Consider the following 20,096-nt stretch of genomic DNA (forward strand, 5'->3'; position numbering starts at 1 on the left):
ATCAAGAGCTGAGATATCCCAGCTCTTTTTTGCCAAGAAACAAGAAACCTATTATGCCTTAAACCTGCTCCTTTAGAAGAGCATTAAAGGGAGACATCATCCAGTAAAAGTGAAGATAAATTCAGTGGTTCAGTGCTAAAAGTTTTCAACTGGAGAGCCTCTGAAATACAATAGTGATGTATCTGTATTATGGGGAAAGATCAACAGTGATTGGATTTATCTAGTTACTAAAGATTTCTGTTTTTAGGTATCGGATGATAACAGAAGGCGGAGTCAGTATAAATCACAAACAAGTAACGAATCCGGAGAGTGTTTTGGTTGTTGGACAACATATTCTTAAGAATGGACTTTCATTACTTAAAATAGGAAAAAGGAATTTCTACATTATAAAATGGCTTCAACTATGATGAAAAATCCTTCTGATGATTCAAACTTACCGTCATTCATTCTCAAGACATATGAAAGGTTGGCTCCAGAACTTAACCTTCCTTCACTTACGCCAATCAGCCGAGAATGGAGTATATACTATAGGCCTCACAGTGTGAGTAATTTCATTATTTATACAGGTTGGTTAATAAGTTGTTTGTGTAATGATGGGATATTTTTATTTCCTGATCCTTAAACATTAAGGACTACCATAGAAACCGTGGTTTCCAGGGTTAGTATGTTTTAAAAATTATACTTTATGAAAAAACTAAATGCTGTCTTTCCAATCCTATCTTGCTCTCCTTCCTGGACATGAGGGGGAACAATGAAAAAGAGGTAATATAAGGAATTGCAGATACTTTTATATCAAGTATATATATCTAACTGATCTCGCTAGTGTCTGTATCAAAACCAGCAGTGCCTCTAGCATCCACATTAGAAATGCAAAATCTAGTACTGGAAACTGATTTTTGTTTAGAAACCAAATATAGTTCTTCTTTAAAAAGAGAAAAATTAGATAGCCATAACTGGCATTAGAAACAATAGAAATAGTTTATTTTCAAAGAAAAGATTAAAAATCAGTACTTGAGTTTTCAGAAAGTTTCTAATTATTTTCCATTCCCTTACCTGTGTTTCAATGGAACTAAATTTACTCACCGCCTTATTTTGTCAAACTACTAAGGTAGCAATATTTTATAAATTTAAGAACTTTGCCCTGACCGGCTTGGCTCAGTGGATAGAGTGTCGGCCTGTGGACTGAAGGGTCCCAGGTTCAATTCCGGTCAAGGGCATGTACCTGGGTTGCGGGCACATCCCCAGTGGGGGGCGTGCAGGAGGCAGCTGATCGATGTCTCTCATCGATGTTTCTAACTCTCTATCCCTCTCCCTTCCTCTCTGTAAGAAATCAATAAAAATATATTTTTAAAAAAAATTTAAGAACTTAAATTAGTTTTAAGTTTCAGCTTCTGTCCCACACCAGATTACAACTTGAGATAAACTGAAAACTTAACCAAAGAAGTAAAAGAGGCAAATATTATGTTATACCAACTATCCAATTATATGAGAATATCAAAAGATACTCAGGTAATGGAAGTTTTCAGGTCAAATTTAAAAGATTTCTTATCAAGACTTAGTTAAGTTCTACATAGTTTAGGCAAATTAAATCTCCAGAACTTAAATTTCTACATATGACAAATCCATTTCCCTGAGGATCAAGTGAAAGGCACAAATATACAGAATGGTTCATAACCAAATATACTCTAGAAAACCTTATAGGCAGCAAAGAGTGGCTTTAATGTTCAAGTTCTAGCCATTTGCTACCTGGATTACTTAGAGCAAGTCACTGTCTTTATATGCAAAAATGGAGATGTAATAATTCTTCAGTGAATTGTTAGAATCTAATAATACAGTCTACACTGCATTAGATTTATAAGTTAAAAAGCTAGAGTTTAAACCTTTTTCTGGGAGTAAAGTGAGGAAGAATTCATTTATTGATAAACTTTAATGTCATTTCATATCAGCAATTTTATTTACACAGCAAGAACATACAGGTATCCATTATAAATGTCATAGATCATCTCCACATTTCAGAACTTCACCCAGTTTAGAGCCAACAAAAGTTTTCTCTTGCCACACCTTTCTTGCCTGTTTTTCTTTGTACAAGGTATGTAGTACTAGAAAGTGCATTACCATAGCATGTCTTTATAGGGAACATTTTTTAATCGGAAATGTTTGATATACTGGAGAAAGATGCATTAGAAGGGTTTTCTTTTCCCTTTATAAATTCAAAAGGCTAAAACGGTAGTTATCTGTCTAAAGTAAATCATGGATGGGTATAATTCAAAGCTAATGTTTAAAGATGGCCGAATGATTTTAAAGTGCACTAACAAACATTTTGGTACCATGTATTCTAACCAGTTCTGAATCTGGGTTTTTTTATGTTTGAGATAAATTGGTGAGCCTGTTATTTTTTAGTAAATGGGTACCTACAGTTAACAGATATATTCATATTGCCAATAGTCCTTCATAAATATTGTAACTTAAAAAGAAATGTTAATATCTGCTAGATGCCTTGAGAATTTTGACCATTATCTTAATAGTTATAATGTAATTCATATCAAAAATCACCTGAGGAATTTTAATAAAAGGTATGTTCTAAACCTCACTCCCAAGCTCCTGAATGCAAATTAGTTGTCTATAAGCCATTAGGAGTGTATGTTTCAGCATGGTTTTTTAAAAATAAGGCTCCACCAGTATTTTCACACTTCTAATTTTGCTGGTGTGAAGCAAAAGTAATGATTACCATCTAATACTTAACTGATCTAGCACAGTATTTGGTTTTAAGTACCGCAATTTTAAGATATATCTGAATTTTTTTAGAACCTCTAAAAACCAAAAGGAACTGGTCATCACCAAGTCTCACTATATAACCAAGTCTAGGTGGTTGTTTTTAATACAGGAAAATGTAGTTCATGCTTCTAGGTTTAAGTAAGAATCAGATATTTTAATGCACTAGGGCAATGTGGACCCAGAAGTGGAAGGGCTCTGTGGCTACACGTTATGCACACTGCATCGTTGTCATTGTTACAGATCCTCTGTGCATCCAACTTTCTAACACATCAAAGGTTGCAGAGATAGAACTAATAAGGACAGGTGTAATACAGTGACTATGAGTAACTTGTCAACCCGCATCTTTCAAAGCCAGATCAGCTTATATAATGCATGCAGTACAGTCGTATGAAATGTCTTGGTGCATTCTTTTTGAAGGCCTATGGCAGCAGGTTTAAGACTACTAACAGATTACACAGGTAAGCTGCTTGTACAGTGAGAACATTAGCATTTCTTTTTAAGTTCAAATGAAACTATCACAAGAAAGACTTGATGTATTTTATATATATTGGGAAACTTTAGAAACAGCCATTTATTTGGATTAAGTGTGTGATTTCATTCTGTAATACAGAGTACAATTTTCAGTGTATAGCCAGTCTTCATATGAGCAGTTCATACCATTGCAATACACAGAAGTTCATAAATAAAATAGGCAGTAATTTTTGAGTCAACAAAGTCTCAGTATTATGTAGTTCTCTTCACCAAAGATGAGTCTCTCTGATTTCAGCAATAATTTGACCTGCTCCTTGTAATGCCTGCATTAAAGAAGATTAAAAAAATTACAAATTCACATTTATAATAGCAAAGAACCTGAATTATGTCGGTAATCTCTCTATTATGTGGTTGATTTATACTAACCAGTATCTGTCTGGACTCTAATCTATTACCAACATCATATGAAGACCATAGTTGTACTCAAGAATCAGAATGCATTTTAAACAGATGTTTAAATAAAGTCACAGGAATACCTTTAGCATATCAGCTGCTTCTTTCCTACGTTGTGCCATGTCTTCAGATTCAGTCAGAAGATCATCCAATAAGGATGATTTATACAGCTGCCCTACTAACTCACTCTGAAGAGTATCTTTCACATGATTAACCAAAAAATGCATTACTGCCTTTGGCACACTGCAAAACAAAACAAGATGATCCATTTGATTGAGAATAAAAACCTAAAAAATTTTTAAATGCATGAATTTTCAAAACAGATCAAAATCATCCAGCAATCTGATTCACATCATGTACTACTAACCTGTCTTGAATATTCTTTCTGACAATAAGAAAGTAAGATTTGATGAGTCGTTCAATAACTTCACAATCTCGCTGCTCACGGGCAGAAAGTTTGCGTGCAACAGGAACCGGCTAAATGAGATGGGGAAAAATACTACTTTTGTGTCATTTTGAAATCACAATGTTTGGCATTCAAAATTCATTGATTTTTTGAGACTTTTAGTTCCTTTTGTCTTTTATAGTGTTTTCCTAGTAATTATCTTATTAGCCCTCAACCAAATTCTCACGGCTTACCACATCCAGCAGATTCACAGCATGGCCTTTTTGTGGACTAGCTGGCATAATTGGAATTGGTTTTGATTTTTCTTCAGCTAATAACTCTTCAGCTTTTGAAGTTTTTAGCATTCCTCTCCAGTTGCCTGTTGTTGGTTCTTGAACAGCATCTCCAACCCCACCACCTCCAGATAAAACCTAAAAAAAAAAACCAAAAAAAACGCACACACCATATGCTCCAAAATCTCTACCAACCATATTAGATCTAACCATAACTAAACAGAGTTCATTTTCTTTGACAGCAGTCAAGGCGAACACACATCCAGTATCCAGCTGGAGGTATAACAGGTCAGAAAGATGGGGTGGCATGTATGACCTTCTTTTAGCATTTGCTAGCTTTTCCAAGTTTTTCCTTTTTTCCAAACCCTCTTACACTAGATTGTAGAAAAAAGTATAAGATGCCCTTAAAAACAAGACTGCTTATTAAAAGCACAAGGAAAAATAGAACTACCACTCAGCTTAATTTCTGCAAAGTAACCTAACTACTGTTGAACTACGATCTCTCCAAAAGTTCTAAGAACTCAAGTTACTTTAGATTTAGTCAAAATATCGTAAGATAAAAGTAGAGACTTTTTTAATGAAACAAGAATATACCCATGATTCTTAGTGACTTTAAGCTGCCTAAAATGTGACACACACACAGGTTCCCTTGATATCTATATCCTTAAGAAAGGATCTACTGAAAGAAATCTAGTGCTACCATTAATCACAACTGTTTTTCACCTTTATTTCTCAAAGAAAAATGACTAGGAAAATGAGAAAAATAGTAATTCATCAACATTTAAGAGATCAGATGCTCTTTAAGATCTTAGACTCTAAAGTGACAACCAAAATTTATAGGTAGAAATTAAAATGGCTTATATAAACAATAGAAAATTGAGTGTTATGGTCAGTTTTGGGTATTATTCTGACCCAAATTTATCTGTTAATTAAGATGAGCTTTATCTAAATATAGGCAGTATATTTACACATTAATTTTAAAATGTCTGTTAACTATACATGAATGGTATAACATAAAATCTTAAGTAAGCAAATTCAGGGTGATGCCATGAGTAAAATAACAAGCAATGACTTATATGTTAGATGGTTCTCTTAAGGTCGAAGCACAGTGGGCTGAGAGAAGACATTTATCAGGTTTTATTTGCAGTTCAGAACCTTAAATCTGGACAATAAAGAAAGGAGCCAAGTGGCAGAATAACCGGATGAATAGTTCTGAAATTTACAGATTAATAATTTCCCCCTAAAAAGGTTATCAGGAATCAACAAGTCTCAAACTCTCGAAGTCTCCATTTGTATTAATGTGCTTAAGCTGTTGAGGCTTATGTTAAGCTACATATATAGGGGGACAAGTGTAAACTGAATGGAAGCATGAGAGGATTACCCATTAGTACTGGACAGATCTCAGAAATACCCAAAAGTATAATTTCCATCTCTGGAATCTTAATTCCCAACCAGAATATTAAATTCAAAACTATTCTCAAAGGTAACAGAAAACAGTGGGAAAGCCTATTATTGTTATTATTTAAAACAACATTAAAACTAGAATTAATGCCATCTTAAAGGGATTAGTTAGATAAAAGCAACATTAAAGACATAACACAGACAAGGAGTTAGATGCCACTGTACAGACAGGTTCTTCAATGGTTTTGAAACAGTGTTTCAGTGAGAACCAACATTGCCATTCTGAAGCAAGACTCACATTTTTAGTTTCTCTTCTGCTGTCCTGAATTAACTGTTAAAAGATATGTTAAAACATGCAGTTTAACAAGCAAAATTTCATTATCAATGGCTTGAAAGTCAAAGTGCAGAAAATTTCCTCTTTAACTTCTTTTTCTGTATGCATTTTCTATATTGCAAGCAAAAGCATTTTATAAATATACATTGTTATATATAGCCCATATTAATATTCTGTTTTTCAGTGTACTGTTTTCAGATGATTATGTTGAACCAAACAACTAGGCATGCAGGCTTAGACTAAGAATCAGAACAGACCTTGCCATCAGCCTCAGCAGAAGCAGCAGGGGAGGGCTCCTGGGAGGCAGGTGCCAAAGCACTTGGAGCTTTAGAAGACTAAAGGCAAAAAATGCAGGGAAAAAAAATCAAGGATGCCAAAATGCATTCAGAAACATTCTATAAATGTGAATTTTCCCGTCTGTATCAAAATAATAAAGTAACATGAAAAACAAAAGTAATCATGGGACATAAAATTAATGTTTATTCTGCCTTATTTCTTGTACTAATGTCACCTTTGTTAAAGGCTTTTTTCAGATGCATACCTAAGGAAAGTCCAAATCTAAAAATTTCATTTTTAGTTTTGGAATTTGGTAAGATCTTTTCTGGTAAAGAATTCGAGATATTGGATTTTTATACATGTAACTATTGCAGGTATTAACCTGTTATGTGCATATTGTTGTCTCCCTCTCCAAAAAGCCTTCCTGTTATAATAAAGTCATTAGTCATTTCAACTAATTTTACAAAGTTGATAAAATCTATGTGAATTTTTAAAAAAAATGAGGCTAGACACTTAAAATCCACCTTTATGCATTAAAAATATGTTTGATTTTTAAATTTTATTTTTCAATTCCAGTTTACATTCAGTATTATCTTATAATAGTTTCAGGTGTACAGCATGGTGGTTAGACAATCATACTTTTTGTAAAGTATGAGTTCCCCAATATTTCCAGTACCCACCTGGCACCATACATAGTTTTACAATATTATTGACTATATACCTACGCTGTACTTCACATTCCCAAGACTATTTTGTGACTAACAATCTGCACCTCTCAGTCCCTTCACCTTTTCACCCAACTCCGCAACCCCTGTCCCCTCAGGCAGCCATCAACCTGTTCTCTGTAAAAATACCATTATCTTTAAATTGTTCAAAGCCTTTTTTAAACTTGTATACCTATACTCAAAGAATGAAATAGCGCCAACAGAATATTGAAGGGAGAAAAAGAAAAAATTAGTCCAAGGAGTAATATTCTGAGGCTTACCAATCCATCTTTGCAAAATAGGGCTAAGCTTTAAAAGTTGTTTTTACCTTATCTCGTGATACAGTTGAAGGCAATTCTCTTGCTAGCCTGTTTCTCCTTTGTTCCTATAAAACACAACCAAGCAAAAAAAAAAAAAAGTGATTATCAGAGCACTGAGATATAAGCCTACTAAAAAATGTTCAGCTTAATTGAAAAGTGTGGAATAACTTACAGTATATCCTCTCACTGTTGGAACTCATGCCATAATTACATTTTAAAACAAACAAATCACTTAACCCAATGCTTCTCAATCTTTTTTTTTCTGCCCCAACACCTGAGGGACACAATACAATTGTCAGTAACAGTGGCTCCCTTGTACTGGGGATTCTAATATGAGGGGCCATGGATTGAATCTCATGAAATATAATATTTGTGTTATATGCTTACAACTCCCACACACAAAACCGCATGTTTTAGAAATATCTGTGGTAAAGGTTATCCTTTAAGAATGGTTCATTTTCTTTGCCCTAACCCTTCTCCAGAATATAAATGTAGTGTTGAAAACTGACAGTCCTTTCGGTAACCTGGCTGATTTAACAGATTAACTGCCCACTCTTCTAGTTTGCTAATATCAAAGTAACTCTAGTACAAGTAGCTAAAGAAACTCTGTTACATTCAAATCAATAGGTACTGAATAAACACCTATATGTCAAGCACCATGATAGGTGCAAGACTATGAAAATATATAAGGATGGGGTATTAATGACTCTCACAGGCAGCATCAAATATAACAGGAAAGCATTAGTTAAAATTGTTGCTAAATAGAGAGCATTTCATGAATACTCTCAAACTTGCAAAAAATTTAAAGTTATTAAAGCTTCACAATGATGTTTTGTGGCTAATAAAATTTTCTGACTTAAATTTAACCCATTTCCATTTTTTTTCCCATGGGAGGGATTAAGTTAACACATTAAAATGTACATTTTGAAGAGGGACACAAAGCAAAAGGCAGGGAAATCCAATGACCAGATATTCTCACCCTAGTCTGTTACCAAAAAGTTCCGACCTTAGCTAGCCTATAGCCCAACAGTCATGGCTTCCTTGCTTTGTTAATAACTGTACAGGTCACCATCGATCTACTCTCATGGGGTTATTGTAAAGATTAAATGAGAATAGTCACATTAAGTTCTTTGGTGCAGAGTCATTAAAACCAGAGATATACTCACTTGTAGAAAAATACTGATCAGAATGAAATCATATCATAAATGACCTTATCTGTAATTACAAAAACTTCGACACAATTTTACATGAAGTTGGTTTCAATGCTACAATAACTGAATCCTTATCCTAATATAGTGTCCACATGCTAATTTTAACATAACTGTTATCTAGTCTACTTTCCCAGTGTTTAACTTAAAGGCCTTACTCATGTGCACTTTAGAATTTTTCTGACAACAGGAGTCACTTCAGCTAAGTGGCTAATAACCAGTTCCCTGTACCTGTTAACGAGAAGTTGCTTGTTTCCTCCAACAGTGCCCAGCAAAGTAGGCACTAAAGTAACAGCTGTTACATCTGTGCATCTCTGGTTCCTCATCTGTTAGTTTAACCAAAGGGTTGAAGTCATAACCCAGGGTACCCTCCCATTTCCCAAATTCCACATTTATTAAATTCTTTTCATCCATATACGTAAGAGGAAATTTGATACAGAAGGGAACTGTGAGGTCCTACTGTATTAAGGAATAGTAGAAAAATTTACTGTTCTTGGATAAAAGCGGCAGAGAAAAATAGCATCAAATCGGTTGCCCATTTGATGCCAGGTTATCTACCAGCCTTGGCTCCATCTGAGGTCTTATGTAATTGCTACATTAACCTCAAATGGAAAAAAAAAGATCCATGAAATGCAGCCATCCCAGGGAAAAGAGTACTCTGCTTTTCCAAATTTACTATAATGCAGTAAATCTTGGAATGTTTCTCTCACAGCTTTCAGAGCCAAATGAGAACAATTTTTAAACATTCACTGTTTTATGCACTTCAACCTGAATAAACTGCAACAACAGTTAATGAAGTGGAGCTAGGTTCTTCAACACTAAAGCAATGAAACTCAGATTCTCTGAGTTACAGTTTCATAAGCAGAAAATGAGAATAATGCCTCCAGGTGGTTTTGAGAATTAAATTTAAGAATATAAAACCCTTGGCATACTGTTTAGCATATAACAGACAATAATATGGTACAGGTATATTTTATAGTTACCCCACGCTCAATATATTTGATACAACTGAATTAACAGATTTTTTTTTCCTCAAAAATGATCATTCGAATTGTATTTACCTCTATATTATTGTTCATTAGCCCACAAGCATCAGCAAAATCTGGATGTTTTGTGTTGATATAAGCCAATTCAATTGCCACTAAGTTATGGACCTAGAAAAAAATAAAATTAGGCTATATACAAAAATATGCCAACTTATTTTAAGAAACTACATATATACAATTTATTAAACAGATAATTCTAAAAAAATTATAGGCAACTGATGCCTAAATAAATATCTGAGAATTATACCCAAACTGATAAATCTTATGCCAAATAATAATTTGCTCTATCTTTTGAATTATTTTTATTTCAGCATCTGAGATTGCATTTCTGGAGAAGGGGGCAGGGATGATTAAGGTAGTTAGAAGTATTTTGTTAGGGAAAAATGTTACCTACCTTATGCAAATCTAAGTTCCAAAGCTTAATGAAGTTTGGTATTAAAACCTCAGACTGTTCACTATTCCAAGTCAAAGTTTTAGGTCAGGTTCAACTTAAAAAACATTTCATAACCAGATATAAAGATAACTTCATGGTGAAGAATACATTTAAAGACCTGAGGTAATGATTAATTAATCTTAATTATGAAGCACCTAGTTTAAATATTATAAATTACATGGGGTTCAAAATTCTAGTGGGACAATAATAAAAAAGGAAGGTTGAAAATAATTTAACCTCAGTACTGCAGAGAGATTAAAGTAACTTCATCTGCACTGTCCTGACAAATGTCAGGTATCAGAACAGCACTAAAAGGTCAAGAACCAGGTGAAAAAGATCTATTCAAATGAAATTCCAATGATTCTGTGACTTGAGTGGGTAGTTTCAGATGACCTGGGGGTCATGCTTGCTCGGGGAAAATTAGCAACACTAACATTTTCTATTTCCAAGGATGCTTTTGTCCTCTCAGTGAACCTCCTTCGGGGCTTGCCATCCTCAGCCAAGAGGATCCTAAGGCACTTTTAGTAATCAGAAAAGAAAACAAAAAACAAACCCCAGGCCAAGGGCAATTTCACATTGTTGTTGTTTTTCACATGTTTTTCTATGAATTTCAGCATTTTCATTTTAAAGGATAAGCAGCAACACACAAAATTAACGCAAGCAACCATGATATTAAAGTGTTAGGTCATTAAACAAGCACACTGTAGAAGTGGACAAATCAGAGTTAAAATAAGAGCTTGCTATAAAGGCTCAGATAAAACTAACTTTCTATTAGATCAGTGTTCAACATAACAACAAAGCTATTCATAAACCTCAATAATTCACTTGTCATGAAAACCTGTGGCTGCAGACTAATGATTAAAATATGAAGAAAAATACACTTTGTATCAGAATTATTGAAATTTCCTTTGAAATAAGACTAAATTTCACTTTATTTCCCCCTTCACAATACACTGGGAAACATTACGCCTAATCTCTAATCATAATGCTGTACAAAAACATTTTTATTATCAGTAACTACAGTGGTGATTTGTGAAATAATAGCTCACCATTTCATTTGTGACTGGCAACCGTTTACGAAGAAGACAAGTCACTACTTCAACTATGGCATCATGAAGTTTAGGAAACCGCAACAGCTCCTATAGATGGTAGAAGAAGGAAAAATATAACTGTCTCTTTTGTTTAAAGGGAAATAAAGTAATCACTGAAATAATGAATTAGATTGGAAGCTACATTTAAATATACGATTTCAAACCACTTTTAGAGATGGGAACTGCATATTTTAACTTATAGCCCATCTTATTTATATATTTCCTTCCACCCCTGAAACCACTATCATGTCTTTTTCTACTGACTCTGAGCCTGTTCCATTTCTCAGTCACCTGGGTACTGTAATTGCTGCAGTGCTGAATAATCCTTTGCATTTCCTCATGAACCAGCTCCACACAGCGGAGGCTCGGCTCTTCCAGGCGTTTGATCTGCCGCTTGACCAGTAACTCAAATGAAACTTCAGGCACAAACAAAGCTGGACGAGGACCCTAAAAAAATTAAATTTCAAGCTCTTATCTCTACATACCATTTTAGTTCTTCCCAAAGGTTAAAATGAATCACATTTTGGTATTTTTCATGAAATTACATCTAAAAGAGCAAAATAAGCTGTACAATATGGGTTTTAAAAAAAAAGTTTAACCTCATTTCAAAAAATTCTGAGTTAAACATACTCACAGTAGCATTTCTAATAGCAGTCAATATGTCAATAGTGTTAAGGCCACCTAGTGGGTCAACAGATTCTAAAGTTCTCCCAAAAGTCTCATGGAAAATGTAACAGATTCTAGCACCACCGCATCTGAAAGGCAATGACAATGAACTATATGGTTTCTAGTATTACTAAAAGGGAAAGAAGCTGCAAGTTAGAAGTCTTTCTATAAGCTTTAAGCTTGACTCATCTTCTGAGAAAGTCTCGGAGAAATAATTACATTTAGACCATTGTTATTTCCATGTGTCCTTAACTCCATTGTGAACCAGTTTCTATGGTTGTTTTTTTATAGGGGAGTCATTTCATGAAAGGCATTCTCACACACACACACAAAGCTGTTCTGTCAGGAAACACCAGTTCTGATAACTATTAAACATCTTTTCTCTGCCCTAGTTTTCTTCAACTAGATATGAGTACTCCTTAAGGACAAGAAACAGTATATTACTTATTTCTGTTTATTCACAATCCAGAGTAGAGTTCAGCAAACTTTTTCTATAAAGTACCAGATAATAAATATTTTAGGCTTTTCAGGCCATAATTGTCTGTCACACCTACTCAACTCTGCTACTGAGCACAAAAGCAGCTATAGAAAATATGTAAACATAAGCAGCTGTGTTCCAGTAAAACTTATGCACACTAAAATTTGAATTTCCCTTGTTTAAAATTTTTTCCCAATCATTTAAAAACTCAGAAATCATTTTGAACCACTGGGCTATAGTTCAGCAGTTGCCAACCTTTCGGACCTCACGGACCACCAGTGGTCAACGGACCACCAGTTGGCGACTGCTGCTATAGGTTACCTACTCCTGCTTTAAACAAATTAAATCTCTGGGCCTATGTACTAGGCATGTTGTGTTTCTTATTTTAATAACTAGAACCCCTGGTATTATCTTTCTATTTTTTTTCCAAGTCCAGTTAAATTCTGCAGATGTCTTTATGTCTCCCCAAATCACCCCTTTCTATTTTCACCATCACTATTCACTATTTCCTTACAGTAGTCCACATAAAAGCCTAACATGCTAAATAAAATAATCCAGACACAGAAGGACAAATGTTATATGATCCCCCTTATATGAAAGATCTAGAATAGGCATATTCAAAGAGGCAAAGTAAATTAGAGGTTATCAGGAGCTGGGGGAGAGAGGAGCAAGGCTATATTACTTAAATGGATAACAGTGTTTCTGTTGGGGAGGTGAAACATTTTGGAAATAGATTATGTAATTAATGGCACTGAAAATGGTTAAAATTATCAGTAATTGGTCTTTCTGCCTCCAACCTTTCCCTCTCCACATAATTTTCATAATGACCAGAATTATCCTTCTAAAACAGCCCTCTGACTAAAAATTCTGAAGATATTCAACTTTTCCACATTATTATTCTTCGGTACCTTTCAAGTCTTACCTCCTGTTATGTCCCATCACTGTACATGCCATTCTCCAAATATATCCTGGATTATTCTTTACTGTTCCAAAGCCTAAAGCACCCTTCTACCTACTGCCTTCCCAAATTCTATTCAGAGCCCAACCCAAATGCATTCTTGAGGAGGGAGCTCTCTCAATCCCTGAAAGAAATGTAAATGGTCTCTCTTCAGTGTTCTAAAAGCTTGATTAGGTGATTACAAAGGTATTTGCTTTATTAACTATTTACAGAACTCCATGTATATTATATGTACTTTTCTGGGTATGTATTCTATTTAATAAGTATATAAATAAAAATAACTGTTGTCATCTAATCAAGTCTCATGTTACCTTGACATGCCTTACTCACTAAACTCTTTAAAAGGCTCATTTTAATAATCTTTATTTCCCTCCATATGCCATACATATACTAACTATTCAATAATTAAATACTCTATTGAATTAAATCACAAAAGCCAGTGGCATCACACAAAATTACATAGAAGCAGACAGACACACACATACACACACGAATAGATGTATAATTGGTGAATTTCAATATGATCTAGGGTTTGTACCAAAGTCCATTTTCTCATTTTGTTATGTGCTACAGTTATGCAAGATGGCAACACTGGGGGAGATAGGGTGAAGAATAAATAGGACCTCCCTATATATTCACTTACAACTTCCTAGAAGGCTATAATTATTTCAAAATGAAAGTTTTTCTAAAGAGTTTATAGAAATGGAGATTCTTATATACTGCTAATAGTAAAACAATAAACTGATTAATAGTATGGCAATAAGAGACTCTGAGGATGTCATACCCTTTGATCTACTTCTAGGAATTTATCCTAAGGGTATACTTGGATACTTGCCCCAAAGACAGTCAGTCACAACATTGTTTATATTTATATGTAACTGAAAACAAACTATCAATAGTATGGTTCAACAAATGATAGATATTTAAAAAATAACATACTGTATAAATCCTAAGATTGATCATACAAACGTATAATATTGACATGTTGATTTAAAGAAACTCCAAAATAGCATATATAGCATCTGATTGTTAAAGATATATATATAATACAAGCATATTTATGTTTTACAGATGCATAGAGAAATGTCTAGGTTAATGCCAAAATCAGCAGGGATTATTTCTGGACGATGGGATTAAGAGTAATTTGGTCTTTATGCTTTATTCTTTTTTCATATCTACATTTTCTTATTTTTTCATGAACAGTTATGCAGTGCGTATCAAAAAAACAAGTATTTTAAAAGGTAAATTATGAAATATTCTTGTGTGTCTTGTAAAAAAACTGAAATTTTTACTGTACTTTAGTTACATAATTTATAAAGAATTTTAACACACACATCAGATAGAATCCTATCATTTCTACAAAATGATATTCCTGTTTTACAGGTAATAAATCATAGTCAAATAATCTCATAGTTATCTTGTTACTGTAACAGAAGATAAAGTAACCTATCCAACAGCCAAATTGATAAGAGAAATTTCTTACTTACAGCTCTGAAGTTTCAATATATTTTGCAGTTCCTTCAATAGTATTACAATATTCTGTGGCAAATTTGGTAATAAGCTGGAGTAAAGTAGCACTTTTATCATCTACAGGTTCACCATAGCTATTTAGAAGAGACTGATATTGAGCAGCTAAAACATTTATTCTTGTCTTCAACTCTGGTAAACAATCTCTGATGTGATGCATTAGTAACCTAACAAAGGTTAAAAAGGAAGGATGTTAAAGCAAAACTGTGTATTTTGAAGACCCAAGCAGGTCAAATTTTACAAATGCAAATAATGGAGACCTGTCTGGTGTGGCTCAGTTGCTTGGAGCATCATCCCGTACACAAAATGGTAACAGGTTTGATTCCCAGTCAGGACACATAGTCAGGTTGCGGGTTTAATCCCAGATCGGGGCACATAAGGGAGGCAACCAATCGATGTTTCTCTCTCACATCAATGTTTCTCTCTCAAAATCAAACATATCCCCTTCAAGTGAGGATTTTAAGAATTAAAAAATATTTTTAAATGCAAATAATGGGGAAACCTGTCAATTTGTCTTGTCAGGAAATGATGCAATCTTAGACTACTATTTAGAAAGGTATTCCAATCCCTCTACCCTCTGAGGGCATTCAGAATTTAAGGTATATAGCTTAAATTATTTTTATGAATAGGACTAAAAGATATGCTAAAGAACAGATTATACGAAAATTATACATTTTAATTCAATTCTTGAAGTCAAAAGTGCAATTGAAGTCATCAGCTATCTAGTTCTATCACCAAAAGTAAATTGTCAAAAATTTCAGACACTTCAAAACTCACTTTAGCATTCCTAGACTACATGATTTAATGCCAACTACCCCAATAAAAAGACATCTACATTACAAGAACCTATTGTACAAGAAACAAAAAGTGAAGTTGTACATGCAAGAACATTATGAAAATATAAGAAACTGAAAATGAAAGGTCTCAGACACCTATTGGCAAATGAAAAACATCTCATTTTCCAAAAGGTAAAAAACATTACCTGTTTAAAGTCCTAGCAAGATACTTTGTTCCATTTCTGTTAGCCAGAGATGGATATTTCTTTTGAAGGAAAGCATATTCATCACGGATTGAATCGGTTACACTCTTCTTATTGTTAATATCTAGTTGACTCCTAAGGTTGAAAAATAATAAAACTATTTAGCTGAAGTCCACTGTGGTTCTCTATGTACCTTGGATGATGAAGGTGATGATATAGCAGCACCAGGCATTGTTCATAATGCCTGACATGGATTGTTTAGTTTAATTCTCACAATAATTCTGTGTGGTATTATCCACAAAGGAACTGAAGCTCAGGAAGATTAACCAACTTACCAAAGGTCACATATTAAATAGTTCAGCCAAGATTCAAACCATGTGACTTATAAGTAAAGCCTAAATAGTTTAGGCCTCCTCATTACATATAACTACAGTCAAAAGCAGTACTCTTAAGTTAAAGGGAAAAACAGGTGAAAAAATGTGTGTCTTAATCAACTGTATATTTTGCCCATGGACAGGCAACTAATTTCTATGAAAAAATAATTAAGTTAACTTGAACAGCAGTCACCTACAAATACAACAGTGTGATACCACCTGCTTGCCTGAAAAGAGAAATTGTTGAGAATTAAAAAAGAAAGTTGGAGTAGGGTTGACGTAGGACATATGAATAGAAGCAGACTGTAAAGGATCTTAGATATCACTTACTGAAAACATTTTAATTTTAAAAGGTCTGAGACCCAAAGATGTTAGATGTCATTTAAACCCATGTTATATCTACTCTGTGGACAATATAATTTCAGTGCTTCTGATTTTATAAAGGCTTTGGGCTAAGAGGGATCTTCACCTGAATCTGGCTCTGCTTTCACCGCCATGTGGCTTTGGTATTGAGTTTTCTGATTATAAAATACACATCAACTCCTACTGCAAGGATGTTGTAAGGAAGGGTTCAAATCGATAGCATTTGCAAATTGATCACAGTAGAGTATCTAAAATATAATTAGACACCCTTTCCACAATTTTTAACACCAGCAATTTGTCATTAGGATACATTTAATAAAATTTCTGTCACATCCTGGCAATTACATAGAATCACTACTGCTAGGGATCAAACCAATATATTAAAATCCTACCACCTTAAAAATTCCTTCTAGATCGGGTACATATTATATAATACCTTTTCGCCTCTTATCCAGTGCTCTCTTCATACATAACAGGCTAGAGTATTTCAAGCCTACCTATTAAATTTCCTTCCATTTTGTGGCACTGCTTACTTTGAAACCTTTTGTCTGCAGAAGGCTTTCATGAATCTTTTCTCCCTTTAAAGCAATGCATTCTTTAGCAAAAACAAGATTATAGTAAAAAAAAAAAAAAAAAAAAAAAAAGGAAAATAGGGACACTGTCACATGTCAGACTGATTTTAAAAATTCAGATTTGCTCTGAAATGAGAATGCTGCAATTCTTATCCCATGCTTGATTGCTAACCTGTTAACTACTCCAATTATTCCAAGTTTGACTGGTATAACCCTTCCCATTAATACATCCATGGCATCAGTACCCGCATCCATGAGATCAAGTTTAGTGATTACAGCTAGAGTTCTGCGACCTGGTAAATGCAAAAAAGAAAAGAAAAGAAAGACTCATTAAATAAAGCTTTTAAGAATCAATCAAGAAAATCACCATCTATAATCCCACTGAACATTACCTCTTGTCATCATTTTGATGATGCTTTTCTAATCTTTGCTTACAAATGCTTTTAAATCTAATTTTAATCATCATGTCTAATTTTTTTACTTTCACATAAAAAAACTTTCGCTCCCAGGGTTAACTTTTTAATAAGCATTTTAAAATTTGTTTAAAATTCACACATTGCTGGTGTACAGTTCTATGAGTTTGTTTTGTTTTTAATCCTCACCCAAGGACGTTTTTCCTTGATTTTTACAAAGAGTGAAAGAGATGCAAAGATCTATGTGAGAGAAAAACATCAATTGGTTGCCTCCTGCACACTCCCTGGACAGGGCCCAGGCCGGGGAGGAGCCTGCAACCCAACCAAGGTTGGTGCCCTTGACTGGAATCGAACCCGGGACCCTTCGGTCCACAGGCCAATGCTCTATCCACTTAGCCAAATCGGCTAGAGCCAGTTCTCTGAGTTTTGACAAATGCAAAGAGTTACATCACTGCCACCTCAAGAGACAAACGGTTCCAATACCCCCAAATTTTCCTTGTACTACCCAATCAAACCCATTTTTCATCCTAGTTTTTGCCTTTTCCAGAATGTCATGTAAATGGAATCATATACATAACCTTTTGAATCTGGCTTCTTTCACTTGGCGTAATGCATCTGAGAGTCATCCACATTGTTGCATTTATCAATTGCTCATCACCTTTTATTGATGAATGTACTATATGGCTATACTATACTATGGTTTGATTATTCATTCTTCATTTGAGAAACATCTGAGTTGTTTCCAGTTTTAGAAAATTACAAACAAAGCTACTATAAATATTTGCAAACAGGTTTTTTATATGAACATGAGTTTTCATTAAACATGGGTAATTACCTAGGAGTGGAATGGCAGATATCATTTTTTATATTTATGGCTCAAGTTCTGTTTAAATTAGAATTAATGCATATAAAATGCTTAACAGTTTACTATAAATAAAACTTAAATCTCTTGGGATAGTTTTATCTTTTAATCTGAACTGAATATTAATTACTCATATAGTAAATAAGTTCCTTAAAAACCTGAAATAATGAAAAAAATCTAATAACCCTGTTTATGGGCATTTTAATTGATAGTCTTAGCACTAACATTTCTTATCCAATTTTTATATGAAATTTTTCTTCAGAGAAGGAAAAAAAGAAACATGACAGAGGCCACTGATCCTACAAATACTCAAAAAAAGAAGTCTCTTGTATGAAGCAAACCATATACAGTATTTATTAGCAGTAATAATAACTATATTCTTGCAAGCTGGCATTTTATATATACTAAGCAATGCACACTAAAGCATTAGCGAAGTAGCATACACTGACCCTGAGTATAAACTAAGCCTTGGGGATATGAATGCTTCATAAAAGAATTTTACCTTTATTTTTAAGGATCGCCTCTTCCTTGAACACATCTAAATGTTTTGTACCACTGAAGAATGTAGATATCATAATTATCTACTAAAATATAATAATCTGCAACAATTATCTACTATGAGAGTTAATTATTCTTAGAAGTCAGCTATTCAAAAACCCAAGTCATTTTATTTACACAAAACAAGAAACTTTTTGCAAAGCCATCTTATTATTTTTAAGTCATTAGGTAACTATAAATATGGACATTATGGTGAAGTATTTTTGCCTAGCTTATACGGCAATTTATCCAGTAAAACATATTTTCCATCAGAATTTCTATCTGAAACTATAGCAAAATAGGAAAGCATTTTTTAAAAAATACTGTATTAGCAGCTAGAGCTATTCCTTTTAAAAATAAAAAGTTCTTTCTTAAAAGTAAATAGATTTACCACTGTTAACCGAGCGTTTCAATAAATATTAACATCTGTCCTTACCATCTGGATCTACCTCTCTTGAAATTTTAAGTGCCTCTGATGTTGCCATATCTGTATTAGCAGCAGTGACAGCGAGGATAATGGAATTTGGATTACTGATGAATCGAAGAATGAGCTCTCTGATTTGAAGCTCAATATCTTTAGGTTGATCACCTACAGGCACCTGAACCAAACAGAGATGAGCAAGAAGCTAGTAATAAAAACTGACTCAGCTTTTCCCCCCATTTATTTAATCCAGAGATTATAGGAATTACTCCATTTACAGGTAGTTAAAAAGAAATTATATACTACAGTGGTATATATGAATTTGGTAATATGTGAAAGTCTCAAAATGAAACTTGCAAATATCAAGTTTACCATGTTAAAGATTGGTCAGTGTTAATTACCTAGAGACAAATTCATTCCTTCAATTAGCAAGTACTTATTGGCAGCCTACTGTATTTCAAACACTGTTCAACATACCAGGTTATGGCACAGTCATGAATAAAAAAAAAAAAAGACAAAAATTCCTGCCTTCAAAGAGCTTACATTTTAGTGGTGAAAAGCAGATAATAAAAAACAAATATAACATTTAGGTAGTGGTAGGGCTATGGAAGAAATAAAGCAGAACAGAATGATTAAACAAGGTTATACTTTTACCTAAACTGTATTGTGTTTTTAAATAAGAGTAATCAGGGAAGACCTCACTCAGATAATGTCAGCTTACAGGTATTTGAGAGAAAAAGCAGAAACTGAAGGAGA

The 20,096-nt window shown here is 33.8% G+C and overlaps 2 protein-coding genes across 10 annotated transcripts in view; one reads left to right on the forward strand and one right to left on the reverse strand.

The window, feature by feature from the left end:
• Positions 1 to 20,096, forward strand: part of YARS2 (tyrosyl-tRNA synthetase 2) — a 49,561-nt gene that overhangs the window by 16,203 nt on the left and 13,262 nt on the right. For both annotated transcript variants that reach the window (XM_080659840.1, XM_080659839.1), the window contains exon 5: positions 248 to 541. In XM_080659840.1, coding sequence (XP_080515966.1) covers positions 248 to 407 — 160 coding nt within the window. In that variant the 3' untranslated portion in view covers positions 408 to 541. The remainder of the gene's footprint in view (positions 1 to 247; positions 542 to 20,096) is intronic.
• The window catches only part of DNM1L (dynamin 1 like), a 46,646-nt gene continuing 28,436 nt past the window's right edge, over positions 1,887 to 20,096 (reverse strand). For 2 of the 8 annotated variants that reach the window (XM_080659831.1, XM_080659833.1), the window contains 15 exons: positions 19,356 to 19,518; positions 17,280 to 17,400; positions 15,802 to 15,933; positions 14,780 to 14,986; positions 11,825 to 11,945; positions 11,482 to 11,637; positions 11,149 to 11,238; positions 9,682 to 9,774; positions 7,421 to 7,477; positions 6,370 to 6,447; positions 6,077 to 6,109; positions 4,339 to 4,515; positions 4,067 to 4,176; positions 3,783 to 3,942; positions 1,887 to 3,569 (listed from right to left, as the gene is read on the reverse strand). In XM_080659831.1, coding sequence (XP_080515957.1) covers positions 3,513 to 3,569; positions 3,783 to 3,942; positions 4,067 to 4,176; positions 4,339 to 4,515; positions 6,077 to 6,109; positions 6,370 to 6,447; positions 7,421 to 7,477; positions 9,682 to 9,774; positions 11,149 to 11,238; positions 11,482 to 11,637; positions 11,825 to 11,945; positions 14,780 to 14,986; positions 15,802 to 15,933; positions 17,280 to 17,400; positions 19,356 to 19,518 — 1,755 coding nt within the window. In that variant the 3' untranslated portion in view covers positions 1,887 to 3,512. The remainder of the gene's footprint in view (positions 3,570 to 3,782; positions 3,943 to 4,066; positions 4,177 to 4,338; positions 4,516 to 6,076; positions 6,110 to 6,369; positions 6,448 to 7,420; positions 7,478 to 9,681; positions 9,775 to 11,148; positions 11,239 to 11,481; positions 11,638 to 11,824; positions 11,946 to 14,779; positions 14,987 to 15,801; positions 15,934 to 17,279; positions 17,401 to 19,355; positions 19,519 to 20,096) is intronic. The other 6 variants (XM_080659835.1, XM_080659837.1, XM_080659832.1 and 3 more) reach the window with 3 other exon arrangements.

Source organism: Plecotus auritus (assembly GCF_963455305.1).
Source record: "Plecotus auritus genome assembly, chromosome: 3".
In the NCBI taxonomy this organism is placed as follows: Eukaryota; Metazoa; Chordata; class Mammalia; order Chiroptera; family Vespertilionidae; genus Plecotus; species Plecotus auritus.